Below are 19,027 nucleotides of genomic sequence, written 5' to 3'. Positions count from 1 at the left end.
CTACAGAGAAAAATCTGGCACCAGTTGATTTAAAAAAAAAAAAAAAAATGTTTTCCAGCAGAGTACCCGTTTAAGCACCTTTATACATCTTGTATCGTGAGTCAAGTTTTTCATTGCACTTTTTCAAATAACTATTCATAGCATTCTTTAACCCCATAAGGCAGGTTTCTTTTCTGGTATTTTTTTTGGAAAACTGCCACTGCAGTTTTTGGGCCAAACCCAGAAGTGAAGCCAATAGGAGGGAGAATTATAAGGGTCTATACACACAGCGGAATTTCCATTGGAAATTCAAAAGTGTGAATGGGAGTGCGGAATCCTATAGAAGTCTAGGGGCTTTCATTTGAGGCGGAATTCCACGAGCGGAAATCAGCTTGTGGAAATTCCACTGTGTGAATAGACCCCAAGTCCTTCCTTTTTATTCCCCACTCCTTTGAAACTGGCATGAAGGTTCTAGATAAAATCAGCACTATCTAGTATAATGCACAATATTATTCAAAATACCACATTTAAAGAAAATATAAATATTTCTTATATATAAAAAAAATCTTTATTAGACTTTTGGAAAATCATATGTCTAATAACATTAACATTTAATAACATTAGCTGTTTGTAATACAAAATAAGGTAATACGACATTATATCATTACACACTTATCAAAAATAGAGGTCACATTTTGGATATTTCGAGTTTGCATATTCCCCACAATATAGGATCCTGTATTCACAGCTTTGAAATCCACACTAGTCCTCACATTGTTCATTCCAATTCCTCTTTTGTCTGCTCTGCCACTTTCTTAGTTCAACTTCACTCTTCCCCAATTTCATACCTACTTTACGGCACTCCTATCCTTATCTTCACATAACTTTCCACTGGTGCAGAAGTAACAAACACACCCTGGTCCGGGTGCCCATTGGTAGCCGAAAGTTTGTGAGTTCCCCATAATATAGTCGCAGTTTCACATGCGCACTCTTCCTTCTGCAACTTTCATAATTCACCTTCATTGTCTTACTTTTCAGGCCTTTCTATCATCTTCATACCTACTTGTGCTATACTCTTAGTCTAAATTGGTGTTTCCCAACCACGGTGCCTCCAACTGTTGCAAAACTACAATTTCCAGCATGCCCGGACAGCCAAAGGCTGTCCGGGCATTCTGGAAATTGTAGTTTTGCAACAGAAAAAAACTGTCCTAAGGTCTCAATGAGTGAAAATATTTTTACATACATAAATCACTCCTGGAACTTGATGTTATAGGCGGCCTTAGGGCCTGTCGGCCACACCAGTATTATAAATCACACATTGGGCCTCATTTACTAAGAGTGTAGGGTTTTTACTAGTGTGAAATGTTGTTTCAGACTTGTAGGATTCCACCCACCCTATTTACTACGGGGATCACAGATTTACAAGTCAGGAAAGTTTTCTGACCAGCTTTTTCTGGGTGAAAATTTCCAGTCATTTATTCACAGGATTTTCTGTGAATTCAATAGTAAATAGGTCGGGTTGTGAAACCACGCACCCTTTGCGACAGACCCCCCCCCCTTTTTTGCTTTTCACAATGCAATGTCGGGTTAGTTGGATTTTCCTGTAAACAACAACTTTAGGGGTTGCCCCCCCAAAGGGGTGCACCCTAAACTAGAGATCTCCTCTCTATGTCTATCCAGCGGCCATTAGCCACACTCCCTTGATAAAGTCAGCGCAGACTGACGAAACGTCGGGGTTGGATGGCTAAAGGATGACAGATTTAAATTAGCAGCCTCTATGTGTTACATAATACATGTCAGCATATACCCTGCATTTGAATTACTAGTACCGTCACAGTGACTACATGTCTACAGGGAGATAGCGACCTTACTATTGTAACATATGCTGTGTTTTTAATGCAAGAATCATACTCACTATTTTAAGAGATACAAATAAAATATTGAAGTTTTAAAGTTGTTGTTTACATTTTTTGCCCTGAAATCCTCTGGGAATTTTGTTGAGAGTTGGATTTTCCTGTCGCACAGTGTCGGAGACATGTCTCAGACACTGTGCACCAAAATAACTTGGAAAAACCCCACATAAACTAGTGGGTCTGAGCTTAGTAAATGAGGGCCATTGTCGGTAAAAGACCCTGATATAGGTTTTTAAACATCTCTCTAACCTACTTTATACCACCAATATAGTTGCCTTTCCATTTTGTCTTACTCTTTTTCTCTGACCTTCTTTCTTCGCTACCTACCCCAACCTTGTATCATTTCTACAGTAAATATCTCTTACCGTCTTACGCAATATCAGAAATTCCCTCTCTGCCCTTCATCTTCACTTTCCATGAATCATATTATTTACCTGTCAACTCACTATATTTCACCTCCTGAGTCATTCTTCCTTTCTATTTACCTTTTTAACCCATAATCTGACCCAAAAGATGCATGAAAGATACCAGTGTTCATTGCATTCAACTATGCGTAGTTCATAAACATATATGTTCCTTCATTTGGTCATGTTCTACATTCCCTATTTCCTTACATGTCACATACTGTATTCCATCACTCATATCCAATTCTCACCCTTGGTTGGGCCTTATTTACACAACTGTGTGCATTTGACCCCTAATATGGTGCACAATAAAGAACTTGCCTAGTTCTAAGTGAGGTTACATCTTGCCGTGTTAGATCCGGAACATACTGTGTTTTTTTTTTATACAAACTCTGAACTTCATTACCACCACATATTCGAGATTCACATCCTACGGAATACAGAAATGGTCATGTGCATAAGGCGCTGTTCACACTTTGCGAACTTTATGCAGCATATGCATTTGAAAAGCTTGCATTGCATAACCAAAGATACCCATAGTGGCCCATATTCAGCCAGCTCACAGCATACCATGTGGTCATTTCCTTTCCCTACTGGTGGTTCCCATGGACAACATATACCAAGGTATGTAGCCTTCTGGCGGACCTATACTCCCAACATACAGTATACCTCGGAAGGCTCAAATGAAGCGTGAACCAAGCCATAGTAATATTGTACCGTTTTTAGAATTATAACTACATTTTTAGCAATAAATCCAAAGTGCCTTGCAGCACCCAGAAAATATGTCTGCCGGAATTATAGGTAACCACCATTACATTGCCTATTATATTACAAGATCATTCTCTTGTAACCTGGCCGAGGAATGTAAGCAAGTAGATGGTATGAAAGTCTTCAACATTGGAAAAAAAATAGAAATCAGTCTTAAGCAACAAAGATCAGCTACCATAGCTGGTTGGCAGGTGTCCATCCGTAACGCTTTTGGTTATAAAGATACTTTGTCGGCACAATGGGCAAATATTGTTCTGTCCTCTGATTTTTAGAACACACTGTTGGCAGAAGGAGCAGTGTCTGCAGGGTAGAAGCAAAGTGTCCGCTGTTCTGTCCTGACAGATCACGCAATAGGTGTCATCTTCTCTGAATGGAAGTAAGTTGACTGTTTCTAGTCTTGGATCCAGTTTTGTAGGTTTAGCCATATGTTGCTTAAACTGAGGAGAAGGCAAATATTGGTTCTTTTTCACAGTTGTCCCTGAGTGATCTGAAGCCAAATTTGGAGGCTCTATAAAAGAAATACATAAAAGAATATGAGGACGATATACTGTATTCTTACTGTACAAGACAACTAACTAGGTTAACATTTGGGTATATATGACTTCGAAAAGTGGGACAGTGGTGTCCATTATCTTCTACGTTGCAACCTTTCAGATGTCTTTTCATTCATTTATTTATTTAGTATTTAATGCTGTAATAGTTATACAGTATGTTGCATAAACCTATAATACACATGGTTACTGAAGATATCATCTGTGGCTAACCTTAGGGTCTTCAATTACTTTTACAAATTTTAATACAGACTAGTAAATTAAAAAGACATTGACTCATCCCTCATCATTGACGTTCTGGTGTCTTACAGGGGAACTCCAGTGGGAATTTTTTTTCCGTATCAACTGGTGCCAGAAAGTTATAAAGATTTGTAAATGACTTATATTTAAAAATCTTAACCCTTCCAGTACTTATAAGCTGCTATATACTACAGATAAACTACAGAGAAATGTGTGAAGTTCTTTCTAGTCTGACCATATTGCTCTCTGCTGACACCTCTGTCCATGTCAGGAACTGTCCAGAGTAGGAGAGGTTTTCTATGGGGATTTCCTGGACAGTTCCTGACACGGACAGAAGTGTCAGCAGAGAGCACTATGGTCAGACTGGAAAGAACTTCACAATTTCCTCTGTAGTATACAGCAGCTGATAAGTACTGGAAGGGTTAAGAATTTTTAATAGGAGTACTTTACAACTCTGTTTAACAGTGTATTTGAAAACATTTGTTTTCCACTTGTTTCCACTGGAGTTCCCCTTTAATGTACATGCATACACAGTGCTTCAGCTAGTCACTGACCTCAGCCATTTCTTCTTTCATGTGGGGCAAGCGACGGCAGAGGCCAGTGATTGGCTGCAGCTACATGTGCAAAATGTGCGCAGCGTCACCCCAGCACTGCCAACAGGGACAGGGGTTAGTAAACTTTGGAAACCTCTTTGAGACAGTTTGTTTCCCTTTTTGCTGTGGTAGTGCTTTGTGAGTACATGGACTTAGGCAATCACATCATCTTATACGTCTCCATGATGTATCATAAATTGGTTAAATTGAGGACTACATTTTAAGTGAACAGGAGAGCAATTTATATAATAATTCTTAGGAATACTGTAGAAAAGTTAGAATCTGACATCTTCTAAAACTTAACCTTTATTGGTATAAGTTATAAAATGAACCTCAAATAAATTATAGATAGATGATCACACTACAAATAGATTAACTCCATAAGTGTATCTGAATCACATTATACTAGAGCTCCAAAATAGTGGTTGGAGAGGGTATATTCCCTTAAGGGGGTACCCCACCCCTAGACATCTTATCCCCTATCCAAAGGATTGGGGATAAGATGTCTTATTGTGGGGGTCCCACCACTGGGGACCCCCGCAATCTAGCATGCGGCACCCACCTGCTTCTGTTCTGGAAGCGCTTGAGGGTCTGGGTCCCGACCACCAGAACGGAAGTCCGTGAAGTCATGACTCCGCACCCGTGTGATGTCACGCCCCGTCCCCTCAATGCAAGTCTATGGGAGGGGGCGTGATGGCTGTTATGCCCCCTCCCATAGACTTGCATTGAGGGGACGGGGTGTGACAGCACACGGGGGCGGAGTCGTGATGTCATGGACTTCCTCCCACGCCCCTCCCATAGACTTGCATTGAGGGGACGGGGCGTGATGTCACAAACTTCCGTTCCCGAGATCGGGACCCAGACCCTCCAGCGCTTCCGGACCAGAAACAGATGGGTGCCACATACTATATTGCGGGGGTCCCCAGAGGAGGGACCCCCGCGATAAGACATCTTATCCCCTATCCTTTGGATAGTGGATAAGATGTCTAGGGGTGGAGTACCCCTTTAAAGGATGAAATATAAAGCAATGGGAATGTGATCTATTAAAGTAAAAGGGGGGACCCTATTCCTATTCTTTATATATCATTCTTTAAGGGAATATACCCCCTCCAACCACTATCTTGGAGCTATACAGTTACACTTATGGAGTTGATCTATATGTAGTGTGAACCTCTATCTATGATTTATTTAAGGGTCAGGCATTTTTTAAGTTATACCAATAAAGGTTAAGTTTTAGAGGATGTCAGATACAAATTTTTCTTGTGTATAAGGTACATCTTGCTAATCTATTTAAACCTGATTATCGGGCATATCAATTAAGTCAATGTAAATTAAGTATACTGTAAGAAAAGTCCTTATTTTAATAACAAAAAGTGGTGGTTGCCTCAAAGAAAACGGCCACTATAATGTATTGTTGACTGAAAATCTGTCACACAAAATCTAGCCTGGATAAGGACCGGTCTTCTAAAAGAGGTGGTCCTTTGATGAGGTTTACCTGTATTATTAAACTATAGGTGCAGAGGTGGGTAGCACCAATTGTAGCGTTTAGAGCAGTGCTTCAGAGACCGTGAGCCGAGGGATGTACCGCTATACTTCTGAAGATGGATAAAGAGGTACCTGAGTTTTAGAAAAACTATTTACATGTCGTAGGGTGTATGGGTGTTCAGATCCCGACTGATACTCCGAAAAGCTGCAGTGTCATAGTGCACTGTAGTGAGGGCGCCTGTTTCATGCCACCATGATTCAGGCAGCATGAAACCGTTGACAAATAAGTGCATAGACAAGTTTGTAGCATTTGTCGAGTAGTTGTGAGTGCACACAAATAGTGAGTTCACAATGAATACTAGGTACAGTATGTGGTAAGCAGAAACACATTCTGATGATTTGGTCGGGAGTAAGATAGTTACAAGGTAACTGATTAAATACATATCACAAATAAAGTGAAGAAGTTTAAGCATACATGGGGTAGGCATAAAGCTATCCTTCATATAAGATAGGGATAGGTATAAGGCCTTCATATAAGATAGAGATAGGTATAAGGCTATCCTTCATATAAGATAGGGATAGGTATAAGGTTATCCTTCATATAAGATAGAGATAGGTATAAGGTTATCCTTCATATAAGATAGAGATAGGTATAAGGCTATCCTTCATATAAGATAGGGATAGGTATAAGGTTATCCTTCATATAAGATAGAGATAGGTATAAGGTTATCCTTCATATAAGATAGATATAGGTATAAGGCTATCCTTCATATAAGATAGAGATAGGTATAAGGCTATCCTTCATATAAGATAGGGATAAGTATAAGGTTATCCTTCATATAAGATAGATATAGGTATAAGGCTATCCTTCATATAAGATAGAGATAGGTATAAGGTTATCCTTCATATAAGATAGATATAGGTATAAGGCTGTCCTTCATATAAGATAGGGATAAGTATAAGGTTATCCTTTGCTAACACATAGATAGAGATATAAGATAGGGCCAGGGATTATTCATAGTATTTAGAATATTCAGCACACTAGATGGACCGAATGGATTTTACCTGCCGACACATTCTGTTTCTATGTTTATCACTTATAGTTATTGAATGTAGGAGGTAAATATACGTGTATATGCATATATAAAATATGAGTACGGATATGCACTTATTACATCTTTTTTACTCTTTGCCTGGTCCTCAAAGCAGTGAAGAGAAAGAGGAACTATGTGTTAGCAAAGGTCATAGTACTAGAGAACAGGCCTGCAATATCATATCACTAGATAGCAAGGCGGGTTTTTATTTGCAGGAACTATGTGTGACACATCTGATATATTGAATAATTATACAACCCATGCTGGACCAGTATAACCAGTCCGGTGAATAACATGAACGCTTGTTATCATAGAAGTAATGTATTGTGTGACCTGATTATATAGAGATACCTAATGCATTTTCCTATTAGTTATTGCCATGCAGCATAGCCAGAGGCTGGCTTCTACTGACAGGATGGAGCAGCTGGATTATGAGTTGTAGAACAGGATGAGGGTGTGATACCGGACAGGACGGAGAAGATTTATTAAGTACTACATCTGAGTTTTCATCTTTTACATTGATAAGTGAACTAACCTTTATTGTCAGGACTACAGCATGGAGTGAACAGCCGCTTTGTTTTCGAATCTAAAATAAAAAAAATTTAAATTAGTTTTTATTGGATTTTTTCAAACAAATAACATTACAAATAAATGTTTTTGTTTCAGTGTATATCGCTGTAACAATTCAAATATGTCCACTAGAGATGAGCGAACTTACAGTAAATTCGATTTGTCACGAACTTCTCAGCTCGGCGGTTGCTGACTTTTCCTGCATAAATTAGTTCAGCTTTCCGGTGCTCCGGTGGGCTGGAAAAGGTGGATACAGTCCTAAGAAAGATTCTCCTAGGACTGTATCCACCTTTTCCAGCCCACTGGAGCACCTGAAAGCTGAACTAATTTATGCAGGAAAAGTCAGCAACCGCCGAGCCGAGAAGTTCGTGACGAATCAAATTTACTGTAAGTTCGCTCATTTCTAATGTCAACATTGCTGGGATACAGTAAAATAAGGAAACAAAAAATAAACATAGAACAAAAAAGGGAACTAGCATAAGTAAACTCGTGGTGAGGTTTTAGTTTCAAACATTAAAAAGAGAGAACCAGAGAGCACAATCATCTAGCTACACACGTGTCGGGCAATTTGGTGAATCAGCTGAGAGCAGGACAGCGGGCGGTGTATTGTAGTGAAACGCTACTAATGGGGTGCTAAGCTCCAATGTGCAGAATAGCTGAAACATATAGTAATGAGAATAAGCTTGCACGCACCGTTCCTGTAGCTTTATCTTCTGATGGTCACTCCGTTCGTTATGGGAGATCGGAACGGTGCGGGGCTCTCAGAGGTATACAGCCGTTTTCGCACACAGCCTCAAGAAGGCCGGAAAAAGCACTCGGCTGTGTGAGAAAACGGCTGTATGCCTCTGAGCGCCCCGCACCGTTCCGATCTCTCATGCCGAACGGAGTGACCGTCGGAAGATAAAGCTACAGGAACAGTGAGTGCAAGCTTATTCTTATTACTATAGGGCTTAGTTTCGATTGTGACTACTTTTATAAGTAAAGGGAGCCTAGAACCAACGATTCCTATTTTGTTTATAGAGTTGAATTATTATAACATAAATTTGCTTGGTTTACTTACTTTTACTTTCTATTTGTTTTTCATTGTTACTATGTAAAATATCTTACAACTAAGATACATTCATACAGCTACTATCATGCAGGCTGACAATACCGACTACTCACCAAGAAGCTGTACAGCCTTTGTCTGACCGTATACATCTATCATGACCCAGAGAGCTTTCTTCCTTGGTATGCCAGAGAACAACACCTTTGGCTTAAAACGTCCTCTCTTCTTAACAAGTGCTTGTCCTTTCTTGTTTACCCAAAAACAAATTTCCTCTCCCTCCATGCAGAGTTCATCTGCAATGCCCATTGCCCAGAAATCGGGAGAATTAGTAAGGTTAGGACAAGCAAATGGTGGTAAATTGGTAGACTCAATGCTGTTGGGGTCCACAGAGGTAAAGCCAACTCGTAGTGCCCCATGCCATCGCCTTTCTGCCTCCAGAATTCTTATCCAGACTTTTTCTTTTGGGAGAAGTGGGCGATTGGAGAAAATAATTCCGTCATGGAAGCTGTGGCCTCGCTTGGCCTGATGGAGGCAACTGCTTAGCTGGATATTATGGCCCTTAGTATAAGGGTGAAACGCGAGCCCTAAAGAAGAAAGACAGGAACAGGAGTCAACAAATGTAAAATTCCTAATAAATGCTCAATATTGTAAATAACCCCCCCCCCCCCAATCAAAAACCCTTAAAGGGGTATTCCGGGCAAAAACATCTTATCCCCTATCCAAAGGATAGAGGATAAGATGTCTGATCGCGGGGGGCCCGCCGCTGGGACCCCCCACAATCTCCCTGCAGCACCCTACGGGTCCCAGCGGCAGGTCCCCCGCGATCAGACATCTTATCCCCTATCCTTTGGATAGGGGATAAAATGTTTTAGCCCGGAATACCCCTTTAATACTGGGTTCAGAAAGTGGAGTTGAATTACGTGTGGGCAATGAAATTCGAACTTTTGGTATGCAATAGGTTAAAATAAGCTCACATACACAACTTTATGATGTGACATTATAACAGATACACCCAAGTGCAAATACTTCAATCTCCCCAGCAACCTACGCCATGACTGGTAATATATAACCAATGTCATATACTATTCCCTCAAAAAAAATCCTATAACTTCACATACTGCTGAGTAAAGGAAACCTAAACCCTCGCCTGTGTCCATACAATAGGTTACTTTAGCTTCTTAGATGCACTGATATATAGCTGTAATAAGTACTATGATACAGGAGGCAAAGGATGCATCCTGTGCACTATGGACATGTGAACTTTATACTATTCTGAGTATTGTGAATCTTCCCCTGGTTTAATGATAATGTATGGTATAGATAGTCTAAGTAGATGGATAGATGAGATAAACAAATAGTATATATATATATATATATATAGACAAAGAACGGGGGAGTGGCTACCTCCATGTTGGCCTTGCACCCCACCCGCCTCTATCAGGTGTGTATATAAGGTGTCTTGGATGTTCTAGACCCTGCCATGCTTCCTGAACTGTTCACACAGAGGCATATTCACAGTGTAGGGTCCATCCCAATGAGGCCACCTTATCGCGGTGGGACGATCCAAGCTATTTGACCGCCGGCAGAGACAAATTTGCGAGCTAAGTGCCTCACTATTTCATAGTTTCACATTTGCATCTATTACACTATAGCTGTATAGCTCTCCATGTTTTATCTGCATATTCATGTTTCACCTATAGCCTTGTGCTGGCAGTGTGCTGCTGCATTCTTCTGTTGCTATATATATATATATATATATATATATATATATATATATATATATATATACTTGATAAAGGGAGGAATCCCGAAAGCTTGTCTCTACAAAATGCTGTTAGTCCAATAAAAAAGGTATTACAAGATACTGCAACATTTTATGATTTGCATCTGCATCACTGGACTAATATGGCTACTCAAATTTACTATATATATATATACTGTATTTATTGGGGTATACCACGCACCGGCCTATAACACGCACCCTCATTTTACCAAGGATATTTGGGTAAAAAAAGTTTTTTACCCAAATATCCATGATAAAATGAGGGTGCGTGTGTGCGCGTGTATACCCCGATATACCCCCAGGAAAGGCAGGGGGAGAGAGGCCTTCCCTGCCCTCTTCTCTCCCCCTGCCTTTCCTGGGGTCTAGAGCGCTGCTGTCGGCCCTTTTCACCCCCTGGTTATCGGCGCCGCTGCCCGTTCTGTCCCCCTGACTATCGGTGCCGGCGCCGATAGCCAGGGGGAGAGAAGCGGCGCCGACAGCCAGGGGGAGAGAAGGGGCAGCGGCACCCATTGCCGGCGCCGCTGCCCCGTTGCCTCCCCCATCCCCGGTGGCATAATTACCTGAGTCGGGTCCGCGCTGCTCCAGGCCTCCGTCGTGCGTCCCCAGCGTTGTCGCTATGCACGGCGCGGCGCTCTGACGTCATGCGCCGCGCCGTTCAGCGCATAGCAACGACGCCGGGGACGCACGACGGAGGCCTGGAGCAGCGTGGACCCGACTGCCCCTTCTCTCCCCCTGGCTGTCGGCGCCGCTTCTCTCTCCCTGGCTATCGGCGCCGGCACCGATAGTCATGGGGAAAGAACGGGCAGCGGCGCCGATAACCAGGGGGTGAAAAGGGCCGACAGCCCTAGACCCCAGGAAAGGCAGGGGGAGAGAAGCGGGCAGCGAAGGCCTCTCTCCCCTGCCTTTCCTGGGGGTGTATAGGCATATAACACGCACACAGACTTTAGGCTAAAAATTTTAGCCTAAAAAGTGCGTGTTATACGCCGATAAATACGGTATATATATATATATATATATATATATATATTAGACATACAGAGACAGGTAGATAAAGATAGAGATAGAGAGAGATGGATATGATAGATAGTTAGATAGATAGATAGATAGATAGCAGATAGGGAGTAGAGCAGCACACCTCCCAAAAAAATGCCAAAATAGAAATTTGGTGCTCGCAGCTTCTGGGGCTGTGGTCAGGAGCCCACCACTTGTACAAAAAAATAAACAAATTGAATAAATTATCAATTTTTTCACTACTTTTGTGTGCTGCTGCAAGATTCCTATTTTTAGATAGATAGATATAGAAGATAGATAGAAGAGAAAAAGATGAGGGAAGTAGCTATAGAATTAATGAAAATGTCCATGCTATGCACTATATGTATAGAGTATATTAGAATTGCATGAAAAGCACTTTTGTTGGTGGGATTATGTTGAGAAGTATAGCGAACTAGGTATAGAAAGTAAAAACATTGTTTTAACATCACATTTAATATTCATGCTGTGGGGTATAGTGTTCTACATGTGTACAGACTTGTAATGTCCAGTGGTCAGGTAATTCTTTTGTACACATCATGGTGTTCATAAATAACATCTAACATCCTATTTCTTATACTGTATTGGAAGGGAATGTGTTGACCATTTTACTAAATCTTAAATTAATTGTATGAGAAAATCTCCACATACACTTTTACTGTATGTCATCTTCAATGCCAACAATGTATTAAAAAACACCTAAGTTGGCACAGAGCCAAAATAATAAAATGTTTCTGCAAATACAAGCTAGATTGTATGTAGATGACATATGCACCAACGCATTCTCAACGCCATTACATATGTAACAGTCTCAGAAACAAACTTTCTTTTTTTTGCAGTGTGCAGCACCTGACCTATAGTTCTGCGCTGTTTAGCGGTATTGTTGTCTTGCTCTGCAGCTAAGGTTTCCCGGATCACCACCGCAAACATAACCTCTATGAAATCCATTCACTACCCCCAATGCTGGATATGGGAATTTAGAGTATCCCTGGAAACTGTAGTTATTGGCACCAGGTTCACTGTCAGACATTATGTGAATAGGAAACCACAATAGGAAGTTACATATGTGAAGCTGAATGGAGCTGTGTCAAATCATGTGACTGGTTGTTACATTCCTTACTATTGTCTTTATTAGTTATTGCCTTTACCAGTCATTGCTAAAGCCGATACTGTGGTTGCCTAAAGCTAGGAGTAAGAATGTGGGCACACCAGATGCTGGCACCAGCGCTGCGCTGGTGCCAGCATCTGGTGTGCCCACATTCTTACTTCTAGCTTTGGGTAATCACAGTATCAGGCAACTGGCAGTACCTTTATTGAATGATACTTTTTTTCTCCTTAAAGTGTAATACAACCGTCCAATTTATATCTATATTTATATCCAGTACTATAAAGCAGGTGCTACTTATCTGAGCAGTACAGTGATAATAAAAGTTACATTTTAACCAAGTTTTCCGCTGCCAGACTACAAGAGAATGACACTGGGCAGTATTGAGAAACACAATGGAAACCCTCAACCTCAGCGGTCTTTCCTAGTCCCCTTCCTTTTATAAAAGAAAGTCATTTGTCCTAAATTGCGACATGTCTTTCAACACAGACTTCTACTTCCATTTACTTTAGAATGGCACAGAGCCTATTCTACAGTACTATGACTTCTCCTCCAGCTTACTGAATTCTCATTATAAACGTATATGGGTGTCTCAACTGTCTCCAGAAAGTTAAACAGATTTGAAAATGACTTCTATTAAAAAATCTTAATCCTTCCAATAATTATCAGCTGCTGAAGTTGAGTTGTTCTATTCTGTCTGGCAACAGTGCTCTCTGCTGACATCTCTGCTTGTCTCGGGAACTGCACAGAGTAGAAGAAGTACGCTATGGGGATTTGCTTCTTAACTGGACAGTTCCTCAGATGACAGGTGTCATCAGAGAGACAGAAATGAACAACTCAACTTCAGCAGCTCATAAGTACTGAAAGGATTAAGATTTTTTTAATAGAAGTAATTTACAAATCTGTTTAAACTTTCTGGAGCCAGTTGATATATATATATATATAAATGGCTTGAAAATGGCTGCTTGCATGCAGCTGAAACGTTGCCCTGATGCCTAAGTTGGAATAAACTTCTACACCGTTTTCCACTACTCTGGGAGTGCTACAGTTTTTTTCACAATATATATATATATATATATATATATATATATATATGAAAAGTTTTTTTTCCTGTATAACCCCTTTAATATATGCCTTAATATTGGACTCTATGGGGGAGATTAATCAAAACCTGTGCAAAGGAAAAGTTGCCCAGTTGCCCAAAGCAACCAATTAGATTGCTTCTTTCCTTGTGCAGAGGCCTTGTTAAAAATGAACGAAGCGATCTGATTGGTTGCAATAGGCAACTGGGCAACTTTTTCTCAGCACAGGTTTTGATAAATCTCCCCCAATGATCACTGAGCACCATCCTCCCTTTTTCTTGCAGTGAATTATTGAAGAAAGCATTGGACATCCTTAAATTAATAATTTGTCAGTAGGGGTATAAAAATACACAGGGAGATTTATCAAAAGGAAAACTATAGAAGTTGCCAATAGCAACCAATCAGATTGCTTTTTTTTCATTTAAAAAAATTTAAAAGGAGTGATCTGATTGGTTCCTAGGGACAACTGCTCCACTTTTGCCCTGCACAGGTTTTTCATAAATCTCCTCAATTGTATCTAGATTTATAGGGACAGAACGTTGATCCAGGGATTTATTCTGATGCCATATTTGGAGTCGGGAAGGAATTTTTACCTCTAGTATGAGGTTTTTTGCCTTCCTCTGGATTCACTCAGTAGGGACTCATTAGGCATATAGGTTGAACTTGATGGACTCTGGTCTTTTTTCAACCTCATGAGATATTCGACTATGTGAAAAACCATATACCTTGCCTGACGAAGGGTCCATTTCGGACCAGAAGCGTGTTGCCTGTGTGTCCATCCAATAAAGCCTTTTAAAGGAATACCACGTGTTCCTAATCCTTTCTCAATCCAGACCAGTCCAATTTTTCACTACACCTCTCTACTGCGCTAAACTGGGACAGCGAGACTGCTACCAGAGGACCGTGGCTGCGGATCTGGGAACCATTGATTTTATCACGCTCTTTAAGTGTTGTGCCCTGAGCGCAACGCTATCTGGTGAGTTTAACTTTAATACCAACTAAACCCGATCTGTAACGTCCTTCACTAGGGCCGCAAATTCCTCTCTCCTTTTTTCCCTTTTTTTTCTTTCTGTGTTAACAAAAAACCATGGCAGAAAAAAATTGGTTCCAGACAACTAGGGGGCCTGATCTTGGCACATATTACATAAACTTTTAATGCTAAAGGTGTCCTGGGGACAAACTAGGGGTTTTGGTCTGTCTTGCTGTTGGAATCCCCCATGGTCAGAGGGATCCTAAGGGAAACTGAACGTTAAAGGGGTTGTCCGGTGATTTTTTATTTATTTAACTAATGTTCCCAGATGGCCTAAAAAAACTTTAAAAGCTTTACACCTTACCTTCCTTGCTACCTCTGAGCCTCTGGTATCAGGGGGCCCCATCTCTGGCCAGTTTCCACTAAACTTTGCTTCCCCGGGGCTGGCCAGAGCTGCAGACAGGACATCACAGCGCCACTCAGCCAATCACTGGCCACAGTGTTGTCCCGCTTCAGTCAGTGATTAGCAGAACAGCACTGTTAGTTTTCTCAGTCGCAGACTCTATGATCTGCAGCTCATTTAAAATCAGTCACCGGCCATAGATTGGGCACCCTGATACCGGAGGCTACAATAGAGCGAGAGGGGAAGGTAAAGCTTTTATTCATTTAGAAGGCAGTTCAATTTGTTCAATAAAATTTTGCACCGGACAACCCCCTTTAAGTTCTTTTTTTTTGTCAAATAGACACAAAATTAATAAAATAAAATGCTTGAAGAAATAAATAAACCACAAAGCCCTCTACTCCGGCCGTTGGAGAGGGTTTCTAATCAGGGGTTCCTTATTTAAAAGAGATCTGTAGTGCTCTGAATTTTATCCCCTATCCGATGGATAGGGGATAAGTTTTAGATGGTGGGGGGTCAGAGTGCTGGGGCCCCCTGCGATCTCCTGTATGGGGCCGCGGCAATGTACAGGAAAGGGGACGTTCCATCCCCGCATGACGCGGCAGCCAGCACGCCCCTTCATGAATCCCATAGAGATACATAGAGGGGGGTGCCGGCTGCCGCTTCATGCAGGGACGGAACGCCCCCTTTCCTGTACGTTGCCGTGGCCCCGTACAGGAGATCGCGGGGGCCCCAGCGCTTGGATCCCCGCAATCTAAAACGTATCCCCTATCCTTCAGATAGGGGATAAAGTTCAGAGCACTACAGATCTCCTGTAATACCCACCCTGGTGGTCAGCTGACAGAGTTCCTAAGTGAGAAGCCCCTATATTCCTTTAGCGTAAAATAACACGGTATAGATTTGCTGCAGAAAACAATCTCCAGGGAGATACCAAATTGTGTGAATTTTTGTGTAGATTTACCATTGCTGACAAAGCAACACAGAAAAAAATGATTTTAAAATCTACAGATGAGAACTTTGCTGCAAATCCAAGATAAGTCTGCAGCAAAAGCTACAATACATTTTATTGCAAATTTATTACAGATTTTTTACTTCCCCACTGAAGTCTATAGAAAAAAAACACAACAAATCTGTGCCCATTCCGCAACAAAATCGACATGGTCAATGGGGAAAGAATCCACAGCATGTAGATGAGATTTGCCACTTGACACTATTTGCCACTATTTGACACCTGAGACCTATGCCTAGGGCAACAAGATATCATGGGGCAGCATTTAAAGCTTTACTGTCATTTGACAAAACTTATGACATGTTGTCCAGACATGTCCAGACAATGTTTTGAAGGGGTATTCCATATATCAACTGGCTCCAGACAGTTAAGCAGATTTGTAAATTACTTCTATTAAAAAAAATCTTAATCCTTCCAATAATTATCAGCTGCTGAAGTTGAGTTGTTCTTTTCTGTCTGACAACAGTGCTCTCTGCTGACATCTCTGCTTGTCTCGGGAACTGTACAGAGTAGAAGAGGTTTGCTATGGGGATTTGCTTCTAGTCTGGACAGTTCCCAGGTGTCATCAGAGAGCACTTAGACAGAAAAGAACAACTCAACTTCAGCATCTCATAAGTACTGAAGTGATTAAGATTTTTTTAATAGAAGTAATTTACAAATCTGTTTAACTTTCTGGAGTCAGTGATATATATATATATATATATATATATATATATATATATATATATATATATACACACACACACACATTTCCTGGATAACCCCTTTAAGTGACAAAAAAACTATGAAGAACAATTATAAATACTTTAGCTGTAGCTGCTGCTGCCATGTTCTGGCCTGAAGAAAACAGATATATTTCCCATGGGTCACAACTGCTGTGAAATTTATCTGCATTCACAGCATATTCATTGTGTTGGGGATATGGAACTGATTTCACCACTTTGTTTGGATTGGGCGGTGTTTCCCAAACAGAGTGACTCCAGCTGTTGCAAAACTACAACTCCTTCGGCTTCTGGGCATGCTGGGAGTTGTAGTTTTGCAACAGCCTGGAGGCACCCTGATTGGGAAACACTAGTATAGGCTGAGATCAATAGTGAATCTGCAACAAAAGCTGCATGTAAACCATGTTTTGAGCTGCATATTTGTGATGTGCATGAACACATTCCAGTGCATGTGGATTGGGGTCAGGGCCAGACTGGCCATAAGGTACACCGGGCATTTGCTGAGTGGGTCGGGCCGTCCACAAGGCCGGCTGGTCCAGGACACATTTAACTATAAGGTTGTCTTACTGACGCACCTGTAGTTAAAAGTGACATCATCATTATGCGCTAGAGCACAGACAAGAGAAAAAAAGAGAGGAGAAGCTATGGACTCACAGGAGCCAGGGGAGTTATTTTATTTATTTATTTATTATCTTACCAATAGTGGCTGCACCGACAACTACCTAAAAGGGGCTACTGCACCTACAACTACCTAAAGAGGGCTGCTGCACCTACCACTCCCTAAAGGGGGCTGTTGCACCTACAACTACCTAAAGGGGGCCTTTGCACCTGCAATTTCCTAAAGGGGGGGTTAGAGCACCTACAATCACCTAAAGGGGGGCTACTGTACATACAATCACCTAAAGGGGGGCTGCTGCACCTACAATCACCTAAAGGGAGGCTGCTGCACCTACAACTATTTAAAGGGCTACTGTACCAACAACTACCTAAAAAGGGGACTACTGAACCTACAACTGTCTAAAGGGGGCTGCTGCACCTACAACTATCTAAACGGAGGCTGCTGTACCTACATATTTTTAAAGGGGACTGCTGCACCTACAAATTCCCAATAGGAGCTGCTGCACCTACAACTACTTAAAGGGGGCTGCTGCACCAACAACTACCTAAAAGGTGCTGCTGCACTACAACTACCTAAAGGGGGCTGCTACTACAACAAACTAAAGGGGGCTGCTGCACCTACAACTACCATGTGATTGACATGTGAGTCAAGGATTTCTATTGAAGAAATATGAGGTAAAGAATGCCAGAAAAAAAACACTTATGCTAAACCCACATGGCATTTGTTTATGTCGTTTTTTGCTCCCATAGACTTCTATGGCACACAAACGATAAGATTTTGTAAAACAAAGAAACGCCATAGTCTCAAGATGCTGCGATTTTTAAAAACTGCCACGGAGCTCAAAACCGCAGAAAAACGCCAAAGATGAGTGAAAAAAACACCAAAGGAAAAAAAAAAGCAAGTGGTTGTGGCATTTCATAAATCCCTATTGACTTTCAGCTAACATCTGGCTGCGGCATTTTTTTAACTAAAAAAGTGCAGCATTTGGGGCATTTTTGCTAAAAAAAAAGAAAGAAACAAAAAAGACAGGTGGAAACTTAGCCTAACAAACCTTTTATTTATCATAATGAACATAATGAAGTTCTTTGTGGCTGAATTGCAATGAAGAATTTCTGAACTATGTTACCAGGTGTCGTAACACTCACCTTGAGTTGCGGAGCTGCAGGTTAGTCCCATGATCTATAAAGAAGCAATGTGACTACACAGACATGTGTGTGTGTTTATATCCAGCCTTGTGGGATGGTTTAGGGCCGGGGCATTTCCTGACATAGTCACTCCCTTCTCTCTTTCTCTTTTCTTTTCTCATTTTGGTTGGAAAGTCCCGAATGAGGAAATAAAGATGCAGAAAAAAAAAAAAGCTCATTAACAACAATGGAATTGAAATGTTCATGTGACCTACTGTATGATTAACAGGGTGATGGATGCAGGGATAGGAAAAGTACTGGAGTATTTAGGATTGAAAGCATAAATGTGAAACATAAAACAGCATGTATATTTATTTATTTAGTTATGCATGAATGCTTATCTAAATAAATAAGGTATCATAACTATTATAGAAAAAAAGAGGGCTAGACTACCGATATAAAGCACGGGGGGCTATCAGTCTATTCAATTCACTATACACAAAAAGGAGAAAAATCGAACAGCACTAAGGTGATACACA

The 19,027-nt window shown here is 41.0% G+C and overlaps 1 protein-coding gene across 1 annotated transcript; it reads right to left on the bottom strand.

Moving 5' to 3' along the window:
• Positions 1-583: 583 nt before the first annotated feature.
• Positions 584-18,620, bottom strand: NEURL3 (neuralized E3 ubiquitin protein ligase 3). The gene is made up of 4 exons (XM_056569206.1): positions 18,510-18,620; positions 8,762-9,229; positions 7,563-7,613; positions 584-3,572 (listed from the first exon to the last, which is right to left on the bottom strand). The coding sequence occupies exons 1-4, from the start codon at positions 18,538-18,540 to the stop codon at positions 3,232-3,234; spliced, it is 891 nt and encodes a 296-aa protein (XP_056425181.1). The 5' UTR covers positions 18,541-18,620; the 3' UTR covers positions 584-3,231.
• Between the last annotated feature and the right edge of the window lie 407 nt (positions 18,621-19,027).

The sequence above is a fragment of the Hyla sarda genome, chromosome 4 (assembly GCF_029499605.1).
Source record: "Hyla sarda isolate aHylSar1 chromosome 4, aHylSar1.hap1, whole genome shotgun sequence".
Taxonomy (NCBI): Eukaryota; Metazoa; Chordata; class Amphibia; order Anura; family Hylidae; genus Hyla; species Hyla sarda.
The sequence above is the reverse complement of the archived record's forward strand: the minus strand, read 5'-3'. Positions and strand labels throughout refer to the sequence as shown.

Coding starts and splice junctions, on each gene's coding strand:
- NEURL3 (XM_056569206.1), bottom strand. CDS start 18,540: ATGGGACTAACCTGCAGCTCCGCAACTCAAG. Junction 9,230..18,509: donor CTGCAGCTCCGCAACTCAAG/GTGAGTGTTACG, acceptor TTTCTTCTTTAG/GGCTCGCGTTTCACCCTTAT. Junction 7,614..8,761: donor AAAGGCTGTACAGCTTCTTG/GTGAGTAGTCGG, acceptor TTTTTATTTTAG/ATTCGAAAACAAAGCGGCTG.